This window comes from Lissotriton vulgaris, chromosome 4_1, assembly GCF_964263255.1.
Source record: "Lissotriton vulgaris chromosome 4_1, aLisVul1.2, whole genome shotgun sequence".
Classification (NCBI taxonomy): Eukaryota; Metazoa; Chordata; class Amphibia; order Caudata; family Salamandridae; genus Lissotriton; species Lissotriton vulgaris.
This window is the reverse complement of record NC_141691.1, coordinates 329,326,243-329,352,231: the sequence shown is the minus strand read 5'-3', so window position 1 is coordinate 329,352,231 and position 25,989 is coordinate 329,326,243. Positions and strand designations below refer to the sequence as shown.

The window sequence follows — 25,989 nt, the reverse complement described above, 5'->3', positions numbered from 1 at the left end:
TGAGAATGCAAGTACATGTAGACATATACCTCAGTCACGAGAGAACGCAGACCTTCAAACTTGACAGTTTGCACTTCCCATTTGAATACAGAAAAATAGGCAAGAGGAGTACAGAAAGAAGCAAGAGAATTGCAGAAAAAGATAAGAGAGGTACAGAAAGAGGAAGAAATGTGCAAAAAGAGGCATGAGAAGTGTAGAAAGAGGGAAGAGGGATGACGAAAGAGACACAAATGGCACAGAAAGAAGAAAAAGAGGTGTAGAAACAAGCAAGAGGGTTGCCGAAAGGAGCAGGAGAGGTGCAGGAAAAATGCAAGTGAAGAGAAGAAAGAAGCGACAGATGTGCAGAAAGATGCAGGAAAACTGCAGAAAGAGGCAAGAGAGGTACAGAACGAGGGCTACAGAAAGAGGCAAGAGAGGTACAGAAAGAGGCAAGAGAGGTACAGAAAGAGAAGAAGGATGCAGAAAGAGGCAGGAAGGGTGCAGAAAGAAGCAAGAAAGGTACAGAAATAAGTAAGAGAAGTGCAGAATGAAGGGTCAGAGGTGTAGAAAGAGGGAAGAGGGGTAAGCAACAGGCAAGAAGAGTATAGAAAGAAGCAAGAGGGGTGTAGAAAGAAGCCAGCGAAGTGTAGAAAGAAGCACAGATATGCAGAAAGAGGCAAGAGGGGTGCAGAAAGAGACAAGAGAAGTACAGAAAGAAGCAACAGAGGTGCAGAAAGAGTCAAGAGGAGTTCAGAAAGAGGCAAGATAGGTGCTGAAAGAGGGAAGCAGAAAGAGGAAAGAGGGATACAGAATGAGGCAAGAGTAGTGCAGAAAGAAGCAAAGGAAGTTAAGAAAGAAACAAGAGAAGTACACAAAGAAGCAAAAGAGGTGCAGCAAGAGGGTTGAATAAAAAAGCAAAAGATGTGCAGAAAAAAGCAAGTGAAGTGCAGATAGAAGCAACAGGTGTGCAGAAAGATGCAGGAGACCTGCAGTAAGAGACAAGAGAGTTGCAGAAAAATTGAGGAGGGGTGTAGAAAGAGGAAAAAGGGCTTCAGAAAGAGGCAGAAAGAGTACATAAAAAAGCAAGAAATATTCAGAAAGAAGCAAGAGAAGTACAGAATGAAGGAACAGAGATGTTGAAAGAGGCAGGAGGGGTATGGAAAGAGGGTAGAGGGGTGCAGAAACAGACAAGAGGGTTGCAGAAAGAAGCAACAGATGTGCAGAAAGAAGCAAGAGAAGTGCAGAAAGAACCAATAGAGGCGCATAAAGAGGCAAGAGGGGTGCAGAAAGAAGATAGAGAAGTACAGAAAGAAGCAACAGAGGTGCAGAAAGAGGCACGAGAACTGCAGAGAGAGATAAGAGAGGTAGAGAAAGCAAGAGGGGTGTAGAAAGAGGGAAGACTGGTACAGAAAGAAACAACAGAATTGTAGAAAGAGGCAAGAGAAGTGCAGTAAGAAGCAACAAAAATGCAGAAAAAGGCGAGAGGTGCAGAAGGAGAAAAGAGGGGTGCAGAAAGAGGCAAGAGGTGTGCAGAAAGAGGGAAGAGAGGTGTAGAAACAGGCAAGAGAGGTGCAGAAAGAGGAAAGAGGGGTGCGGAAAAATGCTAGAGGTGTGCAGGAAGAGGCAAGAGGGGTGCAGAAAGAAGCAAAAGAGGTGCATAAAGAGGCAAGAGAGGTACAGAAAGGGGAAGAGAGGTGTAGAAACAAGCAATAGAAGTGCAGAAAGATGGAAGAGGGGTGCAGAAAGAGGCATGAGAGGTACAGAAAGAGTGGAGAGGGATACAGAAAGAGGCAAGAGGGGTGCAGCAAGAGGCAAAAGGAGTGCAGAATGAAGCAACAGAGGTGCAAAAAGAGGCAAGAGAGGTGTAGAAAGAGGGACGAGGGGTGCAGAAAGAGGCAAGAGAGGTGCATAAAAAGGCAAGAGAAGTGCAGAAAGAATCAACAGAGGTGTAGAAAGAAACAAGAGAAGTAATCAAAGAGACAAGAGAGTTTCAGAAAGAAATGAGAGATGCAGAAAAAAGCAAGAGAAGTACAGAAAGAGGTAAGTGAGGTGCAGAAAAATGCAAGAGAGATTCAGAAAGAGGCAAGCGAGGTGCAAAATGATGCAAGTGAGGTGCAGAAAGAAGCAAGTGAAGTGCAGAGAGAAGCAACAGAGGTGCAGAAAGAGGCAAGAGAGGTGCAGAATGAGGGAAAAGGGGTGCAGAAAGAGGTAAGAGTGGGATAGAAAGAATCAAGAGAGGTACAGAAAGAAGCAAGAGAAGTGCAGAAAGAAGCAACAGAGGTGTAAAATTGGGCAAAAGAACTGCTGACAGAAGCAAGAGAGTTGTAGAAACAGGTAAAAGATTACAGAAAGAGGAAACAGGGGTGAAGACAGCGACAGGAGAGGTGCAAAAAGGGAAGTGGGGTGCAGAAAAAGGCAAGAGGGGTACAGAAATATGCAAGAGAGGTATGGAAAGAAGCAAGAGCAATGCAGAAAGAACCAACAGAAGTGCAGAAAGAGGTAAGAGAAGTACTGAAAGAAGCAACAGTTTTGCAGAAAAAGGTAAGAGATGTGCAGAAAGAGGCAAGTGATGTGCAGACACAGGCAAGAGGGGATGTAAAAAGAGACAAAAAGTGCAGAAAGAAGCAATAGAAATGCAGAAAAAGGCAAGAAAAGTGCCGATAAAGGCAAAAGAAGTGCAAAAAGAGGCAATAGAGGTACATAAACAGGCAACAGAGATGCAGAAAGAGGGAAGAGGGGTGCAGAAAGCGGGGTGCAGAATAAAGCAAGAGAGGTGCAGAAAGAAGCAAGAGAAGTGCAGAAAGAAGCAACAGAGGTGCAGAGAGAGGCAAAAGAGGTGCAGAAAGAAGCAGGAGAGGTACAGAAAGAAGCAAGGAAAGTGTAGACTGAATCAAGCGAGGTACAGAAAGAGGCAAGAGAAGTGCAGAGAGAGGCAAGAGAGGTGCAGAAAGATGTAAGATGGTGCAGAAAGAGGCATGAGAAAAGCAGAAAAAGACAGCAGAGGTGCGGTAAGAGGCAAGAGAGGTGCAGAAGAAAGAAGCAAGAGAGGTACAGAAAGAAGCAAGAGAGGTGCAGAAAGAAGGGAGGTACAGAAAGCAGAAGAAGTGTTCAAAAAGAGGCAAGAAAAGTGCAGAAAAATGAAGAAAGGTGCAGAAAGAAGCAACAGAAATGCAGAAAGAAGCTACAGCGGAGCAGAATGAGGCAAGCGAACTGCAGAAAGAGGCAGAACGAATGCAGACAGAGGCAGTAAAGATACATAAAGAGGGAAGAGGGGTGCAGAAAGATGCAAGTGGGGACAGAAGAAGCAAGAGAGGTGCAGAAAGAAGCAAGAGAAGTACAGAAAGAACCAACAGAGGTGCAGAAAAAGACGGTGTGCAAAAAGAGACAAAAGAAGTGCAGAATGAAGCAACAGATATGCAGAAAAAGGCAAAAAAAGTTCAGAAAAAGGCAAAAGAAGTGCAGAAAGAGGCAATAGAGGTACGGAAACAGGCAACAGAAATGCAAAAAGAGGGAAGAGGGGTGCAGGAAGCGGGGTGCAGAATGAAGCAAGAGAGGTACAGTAAGAAGCAAGAGAAGTGCAGAAAGAAGCAACAGAGGTGCAGAAAGAGGCAAAAGGGGTGCAGAAAGAAGCAGGAGAGGTACATAAAGAAGCAAGGAAAGTGTAGACTGAAGCAAGCGAGGTGCAGAAAGAGGCAAGAGAAGTTAGAGAGAGTCAAGAGAGGTGCAGAAAGAGGGAAGAGAGTGCAGAAATAGGCAAGAGAAAAGCAGAAAGAGGCCACAGAGGTGCAGAAAGAGACAAGAGAGGTGCAGAAGAAAAAAGCAAGAGAGGTACAGAAAGAAGCAAGAGAGGTGCAGAAAGAAGGGAGGTGCAGAAAGCAGAAGAGATGTTCAGAAAGAGGCAAGAGAAGTGCAGGAAAATGAAGAAACTTACAGAAAGAAGTAAGAGAAATGCAGAAAGAGGCAAGAGAGGTGCAGAAAGAAGCAAGAGTGGTTTGCACACCATTAGTAGCAAATTAACACCAACATTTAGCAATAAGTAACAGGTGACCATTCCAGTTTTGCAAAGGTCCTTCCATCACGCTGTAACACTTGTCGCTGCATTTTTGTAAAGTCTGAGCCGTTTTTATGTTAAAATCTGCAGATTATGCAGCAGATGATGGATCATTTGGCAAATGCAGAAAATTTATAATTGTGCGAAAATCGGTGCAGCCGAACAGTTGCATAATTCAGTGGCCTTGCTCAAACCTCAGACTAGGCCCAGAACCGCTCCTCAACACAGACTACCATACCACATAATTACTCTCCATAACACAGAATCCCAATCTGCATAATTCCTATAATACCACATACTTTCTATCCACATAATTTCACTGCACAACATACCACATAATTTCACTACACACAATGTACATCCACTCCACTCCCACAAACATCAGTAAAACACTCGTACATTTACAGCATCAATAGCTCTAACTGTAAAAATGTGAGACCTATTACATTGCATTTGCTTTTTTAACTAGTAGTCGAGCTTGCAGAGTGGTGGAGAAAGGGGGCTGGGCTTCCGACCAGCACTCAATAATTCTGCTGCATAGGACTTACAGGAGGTACCAGAAGGGCTTCTTGGCCCCCAAAGTCCCTCAGGAGTAAAGTGGACTTCATCCCCCAGCCAGTAGTGCGCCAGGAGGCACGTTTGCAGAATGGTGGAGAAAGGGGGCGTGGCCTCTTCAAACCTCTTAGTAATCCCACTGGGTGGGACTTACTGGAGGTAACAGGAGGGCTAGTTAGCCCCAAAGACATCCTTGAGGGTCAATGGCCCCTCTCATTACCTCCAGTGAGTCCCACACAGCAGGATTGCCAAGTTCACACAGGGGTCCATGTCCCCTTTGCCCACCATTCTGCAAATGCGCTCCCTGCCATGCTATTGGTGGGGATTGAAGTCCCCTTTGTGGTTGGGTGTCCTTAGGGGCCAACTAGCCTACCTGTTACCTTCAGTATGCACCACACTGAGAGGTGAACACAGGCCACACACCCTTTCTCCACCACTCTGCAAACGTACTTCCTGGCGTGCTCTTGGTTCGGGGATGAAGTCCCCTTGCCTCCGGATTGTCTCTGGGGGCCAACTAGCCCTCAGGTGAACCTCTAGTAATCCCCACACCGATGGATTGCCGAGAGTAGTCAGAGGCCATGCACCCTTTTTGCACCACTCTGCAAACACACCTCCTTGTGCACTGCTGCTAGAGGGATGAGGTCCACTTTAGTCCTGAAGTCCTCAGGACACAAGGGAACCTCATCGCCCCACAAGCAGTGCGCCAAGAGATGAGTTTGTGAAGTGTTGTAAAAAGGGGCATGGCCTCAGACCACCTCTCAGCAATCCCACTGGAGGTACCTGGTGGGCTAGTTGGCCCTTAAGGATCATCACCAGCGAATGAGACTTCATCCCCGCAACCCAGAGCGCAGGAGGAGTGGTTTTATTTCTTATTTTAGGAAGTGGGGTTGTTTGTCCCCCTTTCCCTTGACCCTTTTGGGCCCTGGGGATCCCATCTCCCGGGTCTTGAGTCATTATTTAAAAAAAATACAAATGATTGAAAAGGGAGGGGGGCGCGTAGCCCCCTCCCTTGGCTGACTACGGCCCCGGGGACCCCATCCCACTGGGCCCTGCAAAAAAAATATTATTGAATGGGGCCACTTGGCTCTCCTTCCCTGGGGCCTGCCCTGCCTTTAAAAAAAAATTTGTAAGGGGGCACGTGGCTTCCCTCCTGAGGCCAATATTGGCGCCGAGGACCCCATCCCCGGGGCCTGGCCTTATGCTTAAAAAAAAACATTTTAATCTAAAAAGGGAGGGCATGGCCATAATGTTGGGGACAGCGGGGGAGCCCTAATGCCCGCGGTCCCTGCGGGCTTCCACCTCCTGTGGGAGCTGGCATTGCTTTTGGGCAAAGGGAGATGCTGACATGCAGCTCCCTTTGCCCAAAAGCAATACTGCTTCTCTTCATGTAAGCAAGAGCAGTTTTTTTGCTCTCACCTTCATGAAGCGAAGCAGAAGTTTGCTATGGCTCCCGGCTTGCCATAGCAAACTGCAATGTCCCGGGGGTGGGCAACCCAGGACATTACTGGAGCCGGCCCTAGGGAGTGGTGGTCCGCAGGGCATTGGAGGGCTCCACAAGGGGGGCCACGTGGCCCCCCTCCATCAGATTTAAAGCCCCAGGGAGGTGGTGGTCCCTGAGGCCAGGGGTTGGCAATGAACACCCACATTTACATAATATATGCCCCTGGGAGGTGGTGGTGGCTGGAGTACCACAACACCATTTAATTAAAAAAAAAAACAGGAGAGGTGGCAGTCCCTGAGGCTGTGTGGGGGCGGGCAGGAACCCCCATGCATTTTAATTTAAAAAAAGCCCTGGGGAGGTGGTGGTCCCTGGGGAAGCGTGGGGGCAGGCAGGAGCCCCCCACGCATTTTAATTTTAAAAAAGCCCCGGGGAGGTGGCAGCCCCTGGGGCTACTAACCAAAGTCCCTTGGAGGTGGTGGTCCCCAGGGCTGCATGGGACCTCGCGAGCCCCAACACCTTATCTTGGGGTTTCCCCCAGGACCTGGCCCACCCAGGGGCTTAAATAAACAATGCGCGGGAGACGGCTCTTTTTTTTTTTTCATTTTTGGCAGGATTCGCGCAACCAGCGCAAATCCCATTCATTTTTCTTTTTTCTTTTTAATGCTGTTTTTGGCACTGGGGTCCCTGTGGAACCCCCATGAGCTGGCCAATGGGGTTAGTGTGTTTCTACCCTGCCCTCTTTTCTTGATTTTAATACTTTTTCAGATGGCTGCCAACACCTCCTGCTTGAAACTCTTGGTAGCCCATCAGAGTCAAGCTCGAGATCGGGAGGCTTCATGGATCTACTGCGGTCACCAGGTATTAATATTTCTAAATATATGAATTTCAAAATAATAAGTAAAGCGCACTACCACGTTGAAAATCTGGTTGTGTAATTTAGCAGTGCTACAGGGATCACTCTCTGAAAATGAGTGTTATTGAACATAAATGACGGTGCATCCCTATGGATATAGGGAATGTCCCCTATGCAACAGGTATATGGTCCTTTCTATAAAAGGTTTCTTCAGGTTTGTCAATAAAGCTTAGTGTGAACACACTCCTTGGTATTCAAAATGCGGTTTTATTTAAACTGTTGCGTCACAGTTATGTTGAATAACATCCTTTCAATTCCTTAGTATATCTTCATCCCAGAGTGCATTGTATATAACTTAACAATTATTTATACATCCCAATACATTTCAGCAAAAAATGCCTTCATGTGGGGGTTCTCTGAAAACAATGATATGGTGTAATCAAGAACTGTTTATGAACATTTTATTTATTTATTTAAGTTTTGTATAGCGCTAGACAGGTGAAAAAAATATATGCAGCATTGTTAAAGTTTAGAGCGCGCATTTGCATGCCACAAAACAATACCCGCTATAGCTAATAGATTAACAGCAGTACTTGCCATCTCACGCTGAACCCCCGATGTATAAATTGCGCAGCTACTATGCACCACTTACTGAGGTTAACGATTCAGGAATAAGAATAACTATGCCAACGTTGAACAGTAGTATTTGATCCTGCAACATTAGGCTTTAGGTTTGTTCACCTCTATATTTATATTTATAAACACTTAACCTTCACGAAGACAGCACCACCGTTTTTTACGATCAATTTTTCACAGCTAATGTTTCACCACCATCGTTATCATTATATTTCTCTTGGAGCACAATCACTTTGGATGTTAAAGAACCTATAACCCGGTCTCGACCCTAAGGTCATGAACAACTTCAGACCAGTTTCGAACCTTCCGCTTTTATCAGAAATTCTGGAAAAATGTGTGCTGTCTCAGCTAACCCATCACCTAGAGATCATGAATCTTCTTGACCCACACCAGTCAGGGTTCAGAAAGGGCTGCAGCACAGAAACCGCAATCCTCAATGTGATGGATGACCTACACATGTCGCTTGACTCCAACCAATGTAGCCTTCTCATCCTCTTAGACCTCTCAGCGGTGTTTGACACAGTGGATCATACCCTGTAACCCTTGCGCAACTTCTCAACATTCGTTTAACCAAGAACATTCCACATGGCACTAAGCTCACAATAGCACCCTCCCCAACTTTGCGAGCTGACCTCACCATCACCCTCTACAAAAACGGCATTGTGCTAATCCAAGCCTCAACCTACAATCTTCACAAATTCTCTGACCTCTTCCCCCTGCTCAGAAACTACGTGAACAACTCCAACTGGATATCTAATACTGGTACCAATGACCCACCATCACGTCACCCTAACAGACCCATACACCCACCTACTAATCATATAAGGGTCCCCACCTCGGCGCACCCAATCCCCCCTATCATGCCTCCTGTCCCTAACAGATCCAGCCAGCCATTTACCAGTCCCCCAAGGGTCTCCACTTCGGCTCTCCCACTCCACCCTACCATATCTCCTGTCCCTGGCATCTGCACTTCCCCCACACCTGCGATCTCCTCCCATCCAGTGCCCCTCTCTACCGAGAACACTGATACCCTCCCAATGTCCCCTGCTCCAGTGAGTGCCAGCCCCTTAACCCCCCCTACCCCTGATCACCCCGACCCAGGCACCTATAATGGAACCACCCCTAGACACCAGACCTCCTCCCCGCCAGCCCCCCACCAAAATACAGAGCTTGACACTCCTTCTCCAAAGAACATGGAGCCTGCTCCAGCCAATGCCCTACCACTGTCACATGCCCCTTCAACTGATTTGGTCAACTCGAACCCTTATCCCTTCATACCCCTTGACTATACCAATCTTGAAACTCTGCACTCCAGAGCGACCAAACTCACCCAGAGCATTCACTGCTCCATTCTGGACCTGATGAACCTCCTTCACAGTGCCGAGACCTCACTAGCTAACCTGAAGTCACCGCATACTTCCCCCTCACCCAACACCGAACCTGCCAAGCACCCTCTCCCGCTACCCCTAAGACACCTTCGCCCACGCAAACAACCTTGCCCACTCTCTGAGGAGGAATCCCAAGCTCTCTCCCTCACTTACAACGCACCCACCGCCTCCCCTAACCATCTTGACCTCACTGGAAATGAAATCCTAGCCATCCTCCAGGACCACAACTCTACCCCAGCCATCCCCTGTCCATCAACCACCCGGCCCGAACACCCCATCAGCACGGTCACCATTAACCCAAACAGGCCAGCTACCCTCCACAACAGAAGTGTGGTAAAAAGCAATCTGGCGCCTGTAGCTCTATCTGTCCAGACTCCTGACTCTCCCTCCGACACCCCCTCATCTGGTCTTTTAATAAACTGCCGGTCAGCAGTTAAACTCGCCGCTGACATCGCCGACCTCGTTCTGGACAAAAACCTAGACCTAGCCATTTTAACTGAATCCTGGCTAAAGGAATACTCTTCGCCTTGCCTGGATATACTAGTCCCGCCAAACTACAACATCGCCAGACTGGATAGACATGCTAATAAGAAAGGAGGAGGCATAGCCTGCATCTATCGATCCTCCTTGCTTATCACTGAACTCGCAAAGGACATCTCAGACTCCTGCGAATACCTCGCACTCTCCGTCTGCAACAATTCAGTACACCTCTGTAACTTGCACATCTTTTACCACCCACCAGGTCCTAACGATGCTTTCACTGATCACCTTCTGGAAATCATGACTACAAAGATTTCCTCCAATGCCACAGAAATCTTCCTGGGTGATTTCAACTTGCATTGGAATGACGCTAAAGATCCCTACGTCAATGCCATAAAAGACCTGTTAAATGACCAAGCCATGACCCAAGCCTGCTCTATGCCAACCCACTCAAAAGGAGCCATCCTTGACTGGATCATTTCTAAGGAGTCCGCTGTCAAGCTTATCTCCATAGACCCCTGTGACTGGTCTGACCATCACTCCATATCCTTCATTTTGCCCGGCACTCGCAAGACAAAGACGTCTCAACCGGTGATTCCCAAGCGATGGACCAGAGACACTAAGAACCTTGACTTTGGGAAATTCGAGGCTCGATGCAGATCTGACCTACCCCCACCCCTGCACATAACCAAGGTTAGCGATCTCAACGAGCACTACGCATCATCCATCTCGAACATTCTAGACGACCTTGCCCCTCTAAAACTTAAAAGAACTCAAATCAAGGACAGAAACCCTTGGTTCACTGGCTCCCTCAACATGGAGAGGAGAGCCCTCCGTCACTTTGAAAGAAGTTGGAGACAACACCCCTCAGCAGTGCATCTAAAACTGCTGCGCCAGGCGAGAAAATCCTACAACAAGCACATCATCAACTGCAAAAAAGAGTACTTCAGATCGGAATTAGGGAACGCCAAGAACAGACCCCAAAAGCTTTTTGAACTGGTCAAATTCCAATCTAACAAACTGGCTAAAACAACTAAAGAATCCCCCAAATCGTTAATATCTGCAGACGAATTCTCCTCCTTCTTCGCTGATAAAATCACGGCATTAGGAATTGAACTTAGTACTACCAACTGCGCCAAACCACCTCCTGCTCTGCCACACCCTTCCACTCCTACCTCTATGGCCTCCCCTAAAAACAAAGCCCGCTGGACGGACTTCAAATACTATAATGAAGACTCCATCTCAAAAATTCTCTCTAGCTTAAAACCAAACAATCACTTCAATGATCCGCTTCCTTCCAACTGCCTCACCACCGCCTCCCAATCCATCGTCCCCTGTTGGACTACAATTATCAACGCCTCTCTCCAGCAGGGCTTGATCCCGGACCCTTTGAAAGCTGGCCAAGTTCTCCCCATCTTAAAAAAACCTTCACTTGACCCTGACTCTCCTGACAATTTTAGACCTATCTCCAATATCCCGCTACTAGCCAAAGTATTAGAGAAGTGTGTTCAACAGCAACTAAGCCAGCATATTAACAACTTCCACCTACTAGATGACTTCCAATCTGGATTTAGACCAGGGCACAGCACCGAAACTGCTATGCTGCACATCGTGGACGATGCCCTCCAAGCCCTAGACCAAGGCAAAACCTGCCTTCTAATCCTTCTTGATCTATCCTCTGCCTTCGATACGGTCAACCATGAAAAACTACTTGAACGCCTCAAACTCAGGATGGGCCTGGATGGCGTGGTACTAGAATGGTTCAGATCCTTCCTCCACAATCGTTCCCAGAGATTCCTCATCAACGGCAATCTATCAGCTCCCACCCCGGTCACAGTCGGAGTCCCTCAAGGCTCAACCCTCTCCCCTACCCTTTTCAACCTTTACCTTGAGCCACTCACCGAAGTTCTCCGCTCCGCCAACATCTCCTACCATATGTATGCGGACGACACCCAATTATACATCAACATCTCCTCGCTCAATGAGATCATCTCCCTGAACGAGACCCTGAAATTAACTGTCCACTGGCTAGCCAATAACCAACTCAAACTAAATGCAAAGAAAACTGAATTTCTCCTAATCTCCCCATTTAAAACCAACCCGGAGATACAGATGTGGATTAAGGCCATCACAGCCCTGAATTGCACACCGACCATTGTGGACTCTGCCAAATCCCTGGGCATTATCCCCGACAGTAACCTCAATATGAGAGACCACATTAACTCGATGGCCAAAGCAGCCAGATTCCACCTGAGCTACCTCTGGAAGCTGAAACCTTTCATCGATGCACCAGACTTAAAAACTGCAGTTCAAGCACTTGTCATCTCCAGACTGGAATACGGCTGTTCTACCCTCACAGGATTACCTAAGACCTCCTTAGCACCTCTAAAAGCGTGCCTCAACGCGGCTGCCAGACTACTCACAGGTACCAGGAAGTTTGACAACATCTCTCCACACATGAAAGCGCTGAACTGGCTCCCCCTGGAGGCCAGAATCCAGTTGAAATTGGCTTGCACTGTACACAAGGCGCTTTACACAAACTCCCCTGCTTATCTGGCACAGAAATTAGTGATATCCGGAGGAAGCAGAAACTCCAGGTCTGCCGGAAACCTACTGCTTCAACCTGCCTCCTTCAAAAAAAAAAAAGAACTTATAACAGGGCGTTCACCGGAGCAGCACCACGAATCTGGAACTCTCTTCCACCCTCCATCAGAAAAATCCCTCTTCTAGCACGCTTCAAAACTGAGACAAAAACCTTCCTCATGGGTAAATTCTTCGCCTAAGGTCTGCCCAGAACCTCCTCATTGAGTGGGACTAATCTAAGACTACCGCCTCACATATCAAAAGCTACCCACGACAAATACATTTGGAACCTTGCTTTTGTTTCTGTCTATGACAATGAGTGCAACCATTCGTGTGGATCTGTTTGTCCCTGCACCTTAACCTTTTTGCTCAACATTGTATACCGTGTAATGTTTGATCTGTTTGTCCCTACCTTAATCCTTTGTTTGCTCAACAATGTATACCGTGTAAAGCGCTCTGATACCCTCACGGGTCATGTTCGCGCTCTATAAAACACAAAAATAAATAAATAAATATCCATAGGGATGCACCGTCATTTATAAATATATGAATTTCTCAGGAACTACTGAATGGTTTTACACCATTTAACAAAAAGGTTGCTTTCTGAACCAAGAGCTACCTTTTTGCCAAATTTAGTGTAATTCCATTCATAAGTTCGGGCTGTAGCCTTGTCTTAAATTTCCAATGGAAATTAACATAGAGAAAATGCGTTTTGGGACCCCCTTTTTTTCTCTGCCCCACCTGACGAATCACCCCGATTCTTTCAAGACAGTAGCTGACCAGAGTGCCTTAATATTGTGAAAATTTCACGTAGATTCGCCGAACAGCGCCAAAGATATTGGCAAGTCAAAAAACGCTTTTCCTATGGAAATAGGTATTAAGTATAACTACCTACTGGCGATATCACTATGGCGGCCATCACTGTGTACTTATAGTGAGGTCAGAGTTTTAAAAGGTAAGGCATCTTTGTTCCTTTATTACCTTTGGTGCAGTTTGATGAATTAGAATGAAACTTTCCCAAAAAAGTTCAGCCCTTATGGAAAGTTTCGCATTGGTCTATTCAATGTGGGCTAAGAAAAAAGGAGATCCCACCAGTATGATTCCTTATGTTAATTCCCTGGAAACGTTGCTCTCTGATACAGGAAGTATGGCTAAGCAGAATTAAGTCAGATTTGGCAAAAAGGTAAAACTTTACGTTCAGACATTTAACAAAATTGCATTCAAAGAGGGCCATGTTGGTCATGTTGGTGTTACCTCTCAGAAAAAGTTAGGTATATCTGTACCATTGCTTTAGTTACAGTATTGTGGTTCTTAAAATTCTGAACCTATGTTTTAAATATCATGATTCTGTTATGAATTTGGTGTCAGCGAACCGCAAATGACTAATGCGGTATGCATGAGTATTTTCATCATGTTACACCAATGGATTCACTGTGTATTTGAAGATTCTGTTTTAACAGTTGGGTTCCATCTTGTGAATAGCAGCCATTTTGTGCATTGCCCTTACAGTATGCTCTCACCATGGGAGAACAAGTATTTAAGGACATAACCTCAGCATGGGTTTGTGCTGACTTTTGCATGACCTGACGAAAGCTGACCCTGTTGCTTGAGGCTAACCTTGCCAAGCCAGTTCCTGCCCTTTTGCTGATCAAGATTATAGATCAGAGCACAGGACATTGTAAAGATTTACTACACACAAACGTGCCTATCTTACTTCCATCTGTTCCTGCCTCCACGAGCTATTTATGACATGGACTGTGTTCTTAATGTTTTGGGTTTAACCGGCCTTGTCAGCTAGAGAATGTACGCATTATGTGGACATTGTTTATGGCCTGGACTTATCTTGAAAGTGGGTTTGTCATCATGCAGTGCTTTGTGTGCACGTCCTGGGAGTGACCAACAATAATTTACTTCAAAGAAAGAATGTGTGCCTAGGGCATAATAAATTGTATAAAAGGTCTGTGCGGAGACCATTCAGGCAGACTGCCTCATCCAGTTGCTTTAGGTGTGACTGGGCGACGTAGACTCACAATTAATTGTAATAAAGATGTCTTTTCATATTTCAGATTCTCTGTTGATTTATTTGCTGCTTTTGGATGGACTACTTATTGGTAAGACCCCTGAGAAGGAGTATGAGGATTTTAAGGTTTCTCAGTATCGAGTTACTAAAAAAATCAAAAGAAATATAGTCTTCTGATGGGCTGAAAAAAGCTTTTTCCCCTGTATGTTATTGTTGTAGTGCCCTACCAGCACTGATAAAGAATATTCTGACTAGCTGGGTGCAACACTAAAGAAAATATTGCTGCCACTATTACAGGACTCAGTCCATGAGTCCTGAAAAGCTTTGAAATGTCCATGATGGCTCATTCTGACCCAGAAGGCCATATGGTAGGGCCTGAAAGGGACCCTCACTTTGCTTACAAGTTTCAAAAATAATTTTGTATGTGGGTTCCACAGTACCAGCACCTGGTGCCCCTTCACCCAGCAAGGCCCACTCTTCGGTATGACAGGTGTTCCAGACCATAAAGGGGTTGGGCACCTGCAGGTAGTTGGGCGAAGGGCCTGGACAAGGTCAGGGCTTGCATCCATCTCTCACTGCACAAGGCCAAATGGTGTGCGCAGTACGGGTTAGGTGTCCTGGAGGAGTGGGCACCTGATAAGTATTCAAAAGGAGTCGGGCACCCAGGGGTGTTGGGCATAGCAAGCCCTGAACCCAACCTCAACTTTACATGGCAGAAGACTGTGTGCAACCGGGTGGTCAGGTGACAGGCATTGGTGGACTGACCACCAATTAACCTTCTTTGTTGCACAAGGGCGAAGTTCTTGTGGATTGGACATTCACAGAGCATTGGATGCAGGGCCTGGCCATACATGAATCACCGAGTGTTAACAGCCAAAGACTGTGCCAGGAAAAATGTCACCGAAAAAGACATAGGGACACTTAAAAAATTGGCCAACAACGATCAAATTATTTACGTTAAAGCTGACAAAGGAGGCAGTTTGGTGATAATGAATATCAGCATGTATGAGGCTAAAATCCAGGAACACATTTCTGATTCGACGATCTATTTAAAATTAGACAGGAATCCGACCAATGAGTAAATGACGATTTTAGAAGAGATAATCCAGAGAGCTTATGAGAACGGTGTGATCAAAGAAAGAACTAAAAGTTTACTATTGAAAGCTAATACTAAAAGTCCCAGTTTTTACATGACACCAAAGGTTCACAAAAATTTGAGAGATCCACCACTAAGACTGATTGCCTCCACGAGAGGGAGCTTACATAACCCATTGGGCAATTTTTAGATAAATACATGCAACCAACAGTAAAAGAGATGACCAAATATATCAAGGACATGACAGATTTCCTAATAAAACTTCAAACAGTGGAAATCAGACAAGAAGAGCAACTGCTATTATGCACAGCAGATATTAAGTCGCTTTACACATCGATTCCGCACGCATCAGGGATAGAGGCAATGGAGCAAGCGATACTGGCGACCAACCTGAACCTACCCATGCAGACATTTTTGATGAAATTATTGGTATTTACTTTATACAAAAGCTATTGTAAATACAAAGAAGACTGGTACCAGCAACTCATGGGCACGTCAATGGGCAATTGCGCTGCACCTGTGTATGCAAACATCTTTATGAAGGCATATGAAGAAGATAACATCCTAAGTAACCCCAATTAGCAAACAGACACTAAACTCATAGTAAGATACATAGACAATATCTTCATAATTTGGAAAAACACAAGACAAAAATTAGAGGAAGCATTGTCACAACTGAACATGACAGACAAACAAATTCAATTGACATGGCAAATTTCCGATAAAAAAAATTACTTTCTTAGATGTAGAAGTAACGCTGTTAGAAAATGGGATAGAGACAGACATCTATAGAAAGAGCATTGACAAAAATAATACATTGCATTATTGCAGCTTCCACCAGACCGCGCTGAAACAACATCTCGTAACATCGCAAATGATGCGAGTTAAAAGAACCACGTCTAATCCTATGAAAGCCACACAAAGAATTGAAGAAATGGGAGAGAGATTTGCTAAAAGAGGATATCCCCAAGTAACCATCACCACGGCAAAGGAACGGGTGAATCAAATGAAGCGAACTAATATACTAAAATAGAACAAAAAATCTGATGATGCCAGAATGGTGGTAGTATCTAAGTTTTCCACATCAAGCACAAACTTCAAAAGTATAATAAGAAGGCATTGGCCTATTTGAATTTAGAACCCGATTTCAATTCAATATGCGACAGACCACCACTTTTTGCCCACACCAGAGGGAAGAGCCTTGGGGAAATACTTAACTCAAAGACAGAAACACCTACAGCTTACAAAGGAACCAGACCATGTATGCACTGTGGAAATTGTAACAACATTATTAAAGGCACTGTAATATCACACCCCATGAGAGGTCAAGACATCAAGCTGAAGGTGAATGCAACATGTGATACATCAAACGTAATATATCTACTAAAATGCCCATGTGGCAAAGTATATATCGGAAAGACGGAAAGAAAGATCAAGATACGTATCAATGAACATAAGTCCAATATTCGGACTCATAATCAGAAGTCTGCAGTGGCCATGCATTTTCTAGAAGAACATCACAATGTTTCCCAACTTATGTTTCTGATATTGGAAACTGCCATCAAAAGAGAAGGAATTGACATCAGCAAACACCTACTACAAGGAGAAAATATCTGGATTTATAGGATGAACTCAAGTAAGCCCAATGGGCTTATGACCGCATTGAATTTGCATGTTATCTATTATTGTACTGTAAGATGGATGCACCTGATATTATGACATTTGTCTACTCCTTGGTTGGGGTGTTCCTTCATTGTGATACCTAACACTGATCAGATGATCTACACTCCATCCCCACTCCTAGTGAGCAATAATAGATCACCTACTTATTTTCATTCGCACATTTTTCGTTTTTTCTGATTCAGTTTTTTTCCTGTTTTTTGTACCTTATTGTTATATTATGGCCAATATTTTGACGATTTCACACACACTGTAGCATTTCTTTCGAGTTACTACACTAGTAGCAAGCATAGTCTGTTGTCGACTTTCAGCTATCATGTGACCGGCCACAAGCGCCCAATCAGGACGACTCGTGAGCAAATACACGGAAGCTTAATTTCACGCGTTAGTGCAGCTTCACGAACACCGATGACTCGGTGCGGAGGATTTATGGAAGGGATGCAACGCGTCTTGTATTAAGTAACTATTGTAATTGCCTAGACTCGTTCACAGATTGTATCGGGTTACACAAAAAAGTAACGTGAATTGACATGTTTATTTCCAGATACGGGTTTCTTTCACATCGGCATTATATCCAAGAGTACCATACTGACCTGTAAGTGCTCAGTGAATGTGCGGTTTTTACACAACGATAGCTTGTTTGAAAAACACACAGCACATTATTTTATCAAGTTGAGCTAAAATGCACGAGTTGTGTTATTGTTCACATTGCTCACGAGTGAATCACTTGGATATTTGAATACTTATCTGTTGAATACATCATATATTTTGACAGTAAGACAAATATGTTATCTTTTTGATTTATAGAGATGCTCCCTGAGGAAGGGCTCTATGCCCGAAATGCATAGGATCTTAAGCTAGATGCCATAAGTCATGTGAATTAATGAAATGACAAAACAATTTCATGAACAATAATTTACAAGGATGAAAATAAGAATATGAATAAAGATTCCAATTTTAATTTGAAAAGAAGTGAATTACATTATTTTATGGACTCCTTGGGGTTATACCAAGAACAAGAAGGAGATGCAACTAATGATTCATTAGTAACACATGTGTCAAGTTTAAAGGTAGACATCCAGGACAAGAGGCGTTATCCTTGGAGCACCCATAATTTTCCAAGCAAACCAGCTTTAATTTTTATTTGAATTATACCAAGGCATTTGCACTAATCTCAACCATATCCATGTGGGGGTTGGGCACAGGGCCTGGTCAGAGGCCTTCGGCACTGTGTAGTGGGGGTGTGGGCACCTAGGAGTGGTTGGGTGCAGGTTGCCTGAGGTGGTTGCGTTTATAGTGAACTTTTAATATATAAAGAGAAAGCCACAGAAACTCACTGAAAAAATGAAAGATTAAAATAACTTTATTGTTAGGTAGGCAAATAAGATCTTTCCTTTTGTTAAAACATATACCAGAAATTCACTGAAAAATCAAAGGGTGGAAGTGGTGTTATAATTAACGTGTTGAACTGAGATAACAAATAATGTTTAAAAATAAACAAAATACAAAAATTCAGCATTTCTATTTTACTGAGCTAACTATAATTTCCACTTCCATCATGCACTGCTTATGACCTCACATATTACATAATTCATGACAAAATAAATGACATCATTGGTAATATCATTAATGACATTTCAAATTAGATCATTGATAAAATCAATCATCATCTAGTCATTGTGACAATTTTCTTTTGAGTATCCAGACTTGTAGTAATTCAACAAGCTACACTGTGCCCACATTTTCCATCACCAATCAGGTGATGATGGACTTAAACTATGACCACATGCTGAGCACACATCATATCTGTAAAGTCAACCATGTTTGCTAGATGTTGCCCTATTTTTACTAGTATTCACCCACCTAACAAATAAAAATGCATCCATTACTGATATATTAAGTACAGCAACAGCACACTTCTCCTCCTGTCTTATCACTCGTTGACTGAATACTTGCCTTTGCATCTTTACTGCGCTCTGCAACTTTTTGGCTAGTTTTGTGCTATGCAAATACCACATACATACATACATTTACACATTCAGATCCAACTTACCTTCTTCTACTGGTTAAAGTGTCTTCATTTTCTATATGAGAGACTTTTGTGATTTTCTTCTCAACATACAAATCTTCAGGAAGGTGTACTGCTCTTGAGTGTCTCTGTTTTGAGTTGCTACACAATTTCTGAATCTGAAAAATATATGAAAATCGATTTTTGAAACAATTTAAGAAAAGTAAAACAGAAACATTATTTTTTTTCTTTGTTCATTTTTCTCTTGACAGTGATAAATGCATTTCTGAGTGGGTTTAAATTATTGCCACAAATTGTTGCTGGGGAAAGAACACACAAACAAATCACATTTTTTGTCACCTTACTTTGCAAAGTGTATGCACCTATCTGAATGATATTCTTTCACTCAGTATTCAGAAACAGGCATGAAAAGGCGTTGAGTCAAAAAAGCACAAATATAATAGTTGTCATGTTCAGGGGCAATTATACTTAATAGATTTCCAAATGGAGAGCTACCAAATTATTATATGACGCCAGCATGCTTTGCATAACCATTTAAAACCATTTTGAACTGGTTGGATTTTGCACTTTTTAAATGAATGTTTGTAAAATATATATTCAAAAACAGGATTATAGCAATGGAGTGGACTCTGTTAGAATGGCTGAGAAAATTGTTCCCACCATCCCAACAGATGTACCCCAACCAAATCTAACATTGTCCATCTTCCCCGCAAACAACTCTTAACAGCCTCGGAACTGCTGTCCAGGCGGTTCCTGTCATTGCTGTAAATGTTTGATGAATAGCTCTATTAAGCATGACGGATGTCCCTTACATTTTGAAAAGGTTTTCCATTTTTCAAAACTAAACTCCCAGGGTGTGAGTGTGCTTTTGGAATATGAAAAACAAATGACCTGTGCACCATAGGAGGTTTCCCCCATGGCATGGGAGGTGTTTTTTTCATTTACTGGCCTTCACCATCACAGTAAAAATGACAACCACACTAATTAGGACAATTGGAATTATGAATTAACCTCCGATGGCCCATATCCTGTTGGAGGAGTATGTCGGCTATGGAGCAGCTGTAGACTCCATCGTCAACATACTGAAGATCCACCCACCTCTAAATCAGGCAGGCGGACCTTAAATTTGGTGAAGTGCGAAACCCCAACCACTTCAATTTGTGGTCTTTGTCACAGTTTATTAAGAAATAAACACTGTATTTTCAATTGTATATTGATAACCAGATCACCAGTGAGGTCAATGTGTGTAACTGATTTTGAGACAATAACTCTATCTCCAAACTATGAGGGTTTTTTGTCTTCTTTTTTCTAGGCTCCTTGTCTTGGGAATAAGCTCTCAGAGAGGCGTCTCAAAAAAGTCTATATTACTCCCAAACTAATTATCTACAAAGAAAAATGTCCACTACAGCTTCAACTTCAGGTAACTATGAGATACAAGAGCACCACACAATACTCTGTACTAAGAATGGGCAGCCAGAATGCTAGCAAATGAGGATGAAATGGATCAAAAACTGAGTAAATAACATGAAGCTCTATTGAAAAATGAGTCAAAAGATATAACGTCAGAGGTCCAAAAGTTTATCGTAAAGAACAGCTATAACAGACACAAAAAAGAGGGTTCAAGCGCTTGTTTTGCTGAGGCTAGACCATGGCAGTGCAATGCTCTGTGGCCTCCCCAAATATACCTTGGCCCCACTAAGGGCTTCCCTGAATGCCGCAGCTAGATTTATAAGGGGTACAAAGAGAAATGCTCAGACTCCCCCTTCCTCAGACCTCCCCTAGACCACCCCAACAACTTAGACCTATCCCCCCTTCTCCCCCCACTACTCGCCCAATAACCTCTTAAGCTAACAGTTCCACTAACTTAACTTCTAGCAACTACACAACCAGCACCTTACCCACTCAACCTTCCTTAATCGTCACTCCCTACAATACCAACATACAACGGCCAAAACTTGGTACTCGCCCAATAACCTCTTAAGCTAACAGTTCCACTAACTTAACTACCTCTCCCTCACCACCTTCGTCCACTATTCCCCCTACTCAACTGTCTACCATCCCTGTTCTCTTAGGAATAAGAAGACTCTCCCTTCCTCCAACCTCCCCTAGACCACCCCAACAAATTAGAACTATCCCCCCTTGTCTCCCCCTCCAAATCTCCCAATCCCACTCCCCTCTGTTGCATGCTGATTAATTGCCGATCCGCCTCCTGCCACACTACTGAGATTGCTGAAACCATTCTTAGTGAAAACATTGACATTGCATTCCTAACTGAAACCTGGCTCACCGCCCACTCGACTCCCATCCTCGACTTGCTTATCCCCCCTGGATACTCTATCTTTAAAAAAAATAGAATCGAACAAACAGGAGGAGGACTCGCCATCATTTTTAAAATTGAACCTAACAACTCACTCGTTCATCTACAAGACCCTTCATCCTTTGAATACCTTTGCGCTGATCTCATTATGCCTGACTCCCCCATCACCCGGTTGCACACTATCTACCATCCCCCTGGAAAAAACATCCCCTTTACGGAAGAGTTGACTGATCTTATTATACAATCATCGCTCTCACATTCTAAAAATCTCTTCCTCTGTGACTACAACATCCATTGGAACAAAAGTGATGATCCTGCTGTCATCCTATTTAATGATACCATGTACATCACCAATATGACCCAACTCTGCCATTCTCCAACCCATAACAAAGGTGCCACGCTTGATGCCATTATGACTAGCAACGATCTGGCCTCCCTCTCAAATATACTTCCGGTAGACTGGTCTGACCACTACCTTATCCTCTTCACCATGAATAGATCCATGACTCGCCCCGCCCCCATCAGCTCTTTACCTAGGAAATCCACACGCAACCTTCACCTTATTCCTCCTGGCGAATTGGAATCCACTATTAAGGCCCACTTACTTCTCCCCCCTCTCTCTGACAGCACCACCGACCTAACTAACAATTATAACAGTTCTATTCTTGAAGCCCTCGACCAAATTGCTCCAATCAAACTCAAACAACAAAAAAGCAACCCTCCTAAGTCTTGGTTCAATTCTAAGACGGATCCTTAGATATTCTGAACGGGTTTGGTGGAATCATCCAACCGTTGACAATCTGGCTCTCCTTACAACTGCTAGAGCCCAGTACAAAAAACATATCTTTAATGAGAAAGCCTCCTTTCTACGATCACAACTTGATGAAGCCAGAAACCGCCCTAGAGAACTCTTTAACATTGTTAAAAAACAAACCTCCACTGGCCCTCCTAAAATATTAGCCTCTATTGACAGATGCGAAGAAATTGCCAGTTTCTTTACGAACAAAATCAACAAGATCAAACTATCCTTCTCTTCCCTCCCACTCTCACTTTAACCTACTCCCATCCTACACACTCTCCCCAACACTCCTAACTCTCCTCCGTCCACTTTTTCCACCCCTCTCGATCCTTCTCATCCCCTCCCTGCTCTCCCCCAACAAGATACCTTTCCGAAAATAAGCCACCCTGCTAAAAACAATGCCTCATGGAGTGATTTTAGTCCAGTATCTGAATCTACGATCACTAATATCATTGCTAAACTAAAACCTTCCTGGCACTCCAAAGATCCTCTTCCTGCCCTTTTGGTTCAAGAACTTAAATTTATCATTGCCCCTATATGGACCAAAATCATCAACTCCTCTCTTTCCACTGGTTGTGTCCCCACCTCCCTTCAGCTTGGTCAAATCTCACCCATTCTCAAAAACACCACTGCTGACCCCAATGACCTTAACAACCTTTGCCCTATCTCTAACCTTCCATTCCTCTCTAAAGCCCTTAAAAAATGTGTCCTATTGCAATTAGAGAAACATATCGCCTCCTTCAACCTCCTTGATGTTTTCCAATCCGGCTTTAAAAGGGATGCAGTACAGAAACTGCTATGCTAAATATCACTGATTACATTTATCGCTCCCTAGACAAAGGGGAATCCTCATTACTAATCCTCCTCGACCTCTCAGCTACATTTGATACCGTCCACCACCCCACCCTTCTCAACCCTCTCAAAGACCGGTTCGGCTTAGATGGCAACGTATTCAAATGGTTCTCCTCATTCCTTCAAAACAGATCTCAGCAAATCAAGCTCAGCCACTTTCTCTCTAAACCTCAACCTGTCTCACTCGGCGTCCCTCAAGGATCCATCCTCTCCCCAACCCTATTCAATCTGTTCATGGAACCACTCACCCTCATCCTCAAACAAGCCAATATCAATTACCACCTCTATACTGATGACACCCAATTATATTACAAGATCAAATCCCACAAAGACATTCTCCACCTCAATGAGACCTTGACCAAAATTCAAATCCGGTTCTATCGGAACCATCTCAAACTGAACCCGAATAAAACTGAAATCATCCTTTTCTCCACCAAAAACAACACCCTTCCCATTCAACTCTGGATAAATGACATCAAAGCTCTTAACTGCACACTCTCCACCTCTAATTCTGTCAAATCCCTAGGCATCAGTATCGACCAGAATCTAAATCTCATCCCCCACATTAAAAATGCATCCAAAAGTGCACTTTTCACCCTTCTCCACCTCAAGAAACTTAAACCATTTATTCCAGCAAACGATTTCAAACTTGTTGTCCAATCGCTTGTCCTTTCCAGGATTGACTATGGCAACGCCACTTTGGCTGGCACCCCTAAAATCCATCTTGCTCCTATGAATTCTCTCCTCAATCTAGCTGCGAGACTCATCTCTGATTGTAAAACATTTGATCACATCTCCCCCGTCCTCAAAATTCTCAATTGGCTCCCAATAGAAGGAAGATCCACCTACAAGATTGCCTGCATCACTCATAAAAGCTCTTCACCAAAACACCCCTTCTTAACTTACACCAAAACTACACAAAGCAGGTTGCTCCCGGTCCCTGAGGAGCACAAACTCCCTTGTCTTGATCCCACCCAGACTCAAATGTCAAAAGACCCAATCCCGTGCGTTCTCTGGTAATGCTCCTATAATTTGGAACTCTCTCTCTAAGGATCTTCGCTGCAACCCCTCTTACCCTCTCTTCAAAAAGGAACTCAAAGTACTTCTTCTCAACAAGTATTGGGATATCTAATGTTACTGACTCTGACCATGTTCACTCCTTTCTCTTCCCTTGTCCACTCCTCTTCCCATCCCCTCTCAATCCCTTCATTCTCTCACTCCCCCTCTCTTCACCCCCTCTCTCTCCTAACTTTTAATTATTCATTTTCCACTTAATTTTATCTCTCCGTTTCTTTGCTCCCTTAGCCCTGTTGAATGCATTATCATACTGTAACTCTTTTTCGCTTAATTGTTAATTTTATCTCATTATGTTCACCATCCTTGTAAAGCGCTCTGATACTCTTGGGTCAAGTAGCGCTATATAAAACCTTTGAAATAAATAAATAAATAAATCTAGGGATGGACTTATTCCCAGTCTTTACTTTGTTTGAAACATAGCTGAGAACTCAACTCTAACATGCGCTATGCTTATGAGAAAATTTGTGAGGCTGTTCTTAAAAAGAGACTTTAAGGGTCTTTTAAACATAGTCGGCCTAACTTATTTTCATACTAAACATTCCTTAAAGCACTAACTACCGCTTATGGCTGGCTGAAAAGCAAGCCTTTTTTTTGCACGCAGCACAATTACAACACAAACCCATGTACAGCTAACATCTAACAAGCATTTGCAATGCAATAGGTCTCGCATTAGGAAAGTTTGAGCTATTGGCGATTGTAAATGACACTTTTTTTATTTATGTTTTGTTTTTGAAAATAGCGAAATTAATAGCTTTGTCATTTACAATGTCAATAGTTATAACTTTCCCAAATGTGACACCTATAGCATTTGTAATGCAATATGTGTTGTATTTACGTGACTTACATGTATTGGTATTACAAATAACAATGGCTTTTAATTTTTATTAATAATTAATACTTAAATAAAAGTTATTGTAATTTATAATGGCAATATTAGGTATTACTACAAGAGGATGACTCTGGCGGCCTTGTGGCACAGTGGCGCCTGTTGTCTGTTCTCAGCTAAAAGTTGATAATTAAGCATTGTAGCTGTGGACCTAAAGCACTGACACCGAAATGTGCACTAAAAGAGTGTAAAACATTATTTATTCAAAAAAGTTAGCCTAAACACACAATTTCTGTAACCTTAGTTTGCAAAAAAATTAAACTGCTACAACTAATCACGCGCAAAAGTTAAATTAAATGCCAGAACAAATGCCGGAACAGAAGGAGGACAGACAGGTAGCTATTTAATGTTTTGGCAAAGTATGTTTAATCTTGAGTGTTTTCTAACTGGCCGGCGTTTTCACTCTCCTCCCTCTGACCCGGCTTTAAATAACCACATAATTGTGTAGCGTTTCCTTTTTTTTTTATTCCATTATTGTGCTTACACAAAATACATGATGCAATGTCCATAACATAACAGCGGCCGTGTGCACATAAATAAAGCGACATTGAATGCGATGGTGGGAGGACGCAACTACAAGCGGACAAAAACAAAGAGAGAAAGGTTAGAAAAGGGAGAGTTATAGTAAAAAATGTTAAAAACTTACATCCAAATTAAATAAAATATTGGTTTTCTACCTTTAAAAAAATCGGTGGCAGCAAATGTGAGGACGCAAAGTAAACGTGGCCAGTGGGCGGATGTGTTCCGCGTTTTTTTTCAATCTAAATTTAAATGTGCTCACATTTACATTGCGCGAACTGGACCTGATGGCATTAAAGCGTTTTACAAGAGCACTAGTTTAAAATGCAGCATATTTTTGTTATTGTACGTGCTGCAGAGAAGCCTTAGTGTTTCCCGGGAAATGTGCTATTGTATAGTTTTTACCCTGCTGAAAAAAGTTACGAATAATTTAATGTGAAGCGCAGGAACCGAGCAGGGTAGACATGTTTTAATGCTAGTGGCAAAGCTGTAAATAATTTTTTTTTTATTGAAGAAGCTCCCTCTGACCCGCACGAACAGTGATTCCTTTAACAGAAAGTAAAATTAAATGCGAGGTGAGAAGAAAAAACAAGCTCTCGGCATTGCTGTGGTGGGGGCGGGGGAGAGCATTCCTTTCAAGTTTGATGCGGGGGGCAGGGGAGTGGCAGCCTTTGAAGTCTGATGCCGAGGCACAGACAAATGGTGGTGTGTGATGTGGCTAGCGATGATGTGCATGCGCCTGGCTCAC

At 43.5% G+C, this 25,989-nt stretch overlaps 1 protein-coding gene across 1 annotated transcript in view; it reads right to left on the bottom strand.

The window, feature by feature from the left end:
• GPC3 (glypican 3) overlaps positions 1 to 25,989 on the bottom strand; it is a 3,092,951-nt gene that overhangs the window by 1,206,799 nt on the left and 1,860,163 nt on the right. The window contains exon 4 of the mRNA XM_086918698.1: positions 18,816 to 18,949. Within this exon, the coding sequence (XP_086774824.1) occupies positions 18,816 to 18,949 (134 nt within the window). The remainder of the gene's footprint in view (positions 1 to 18,815; positions 18,950 to 25,989) is intronic.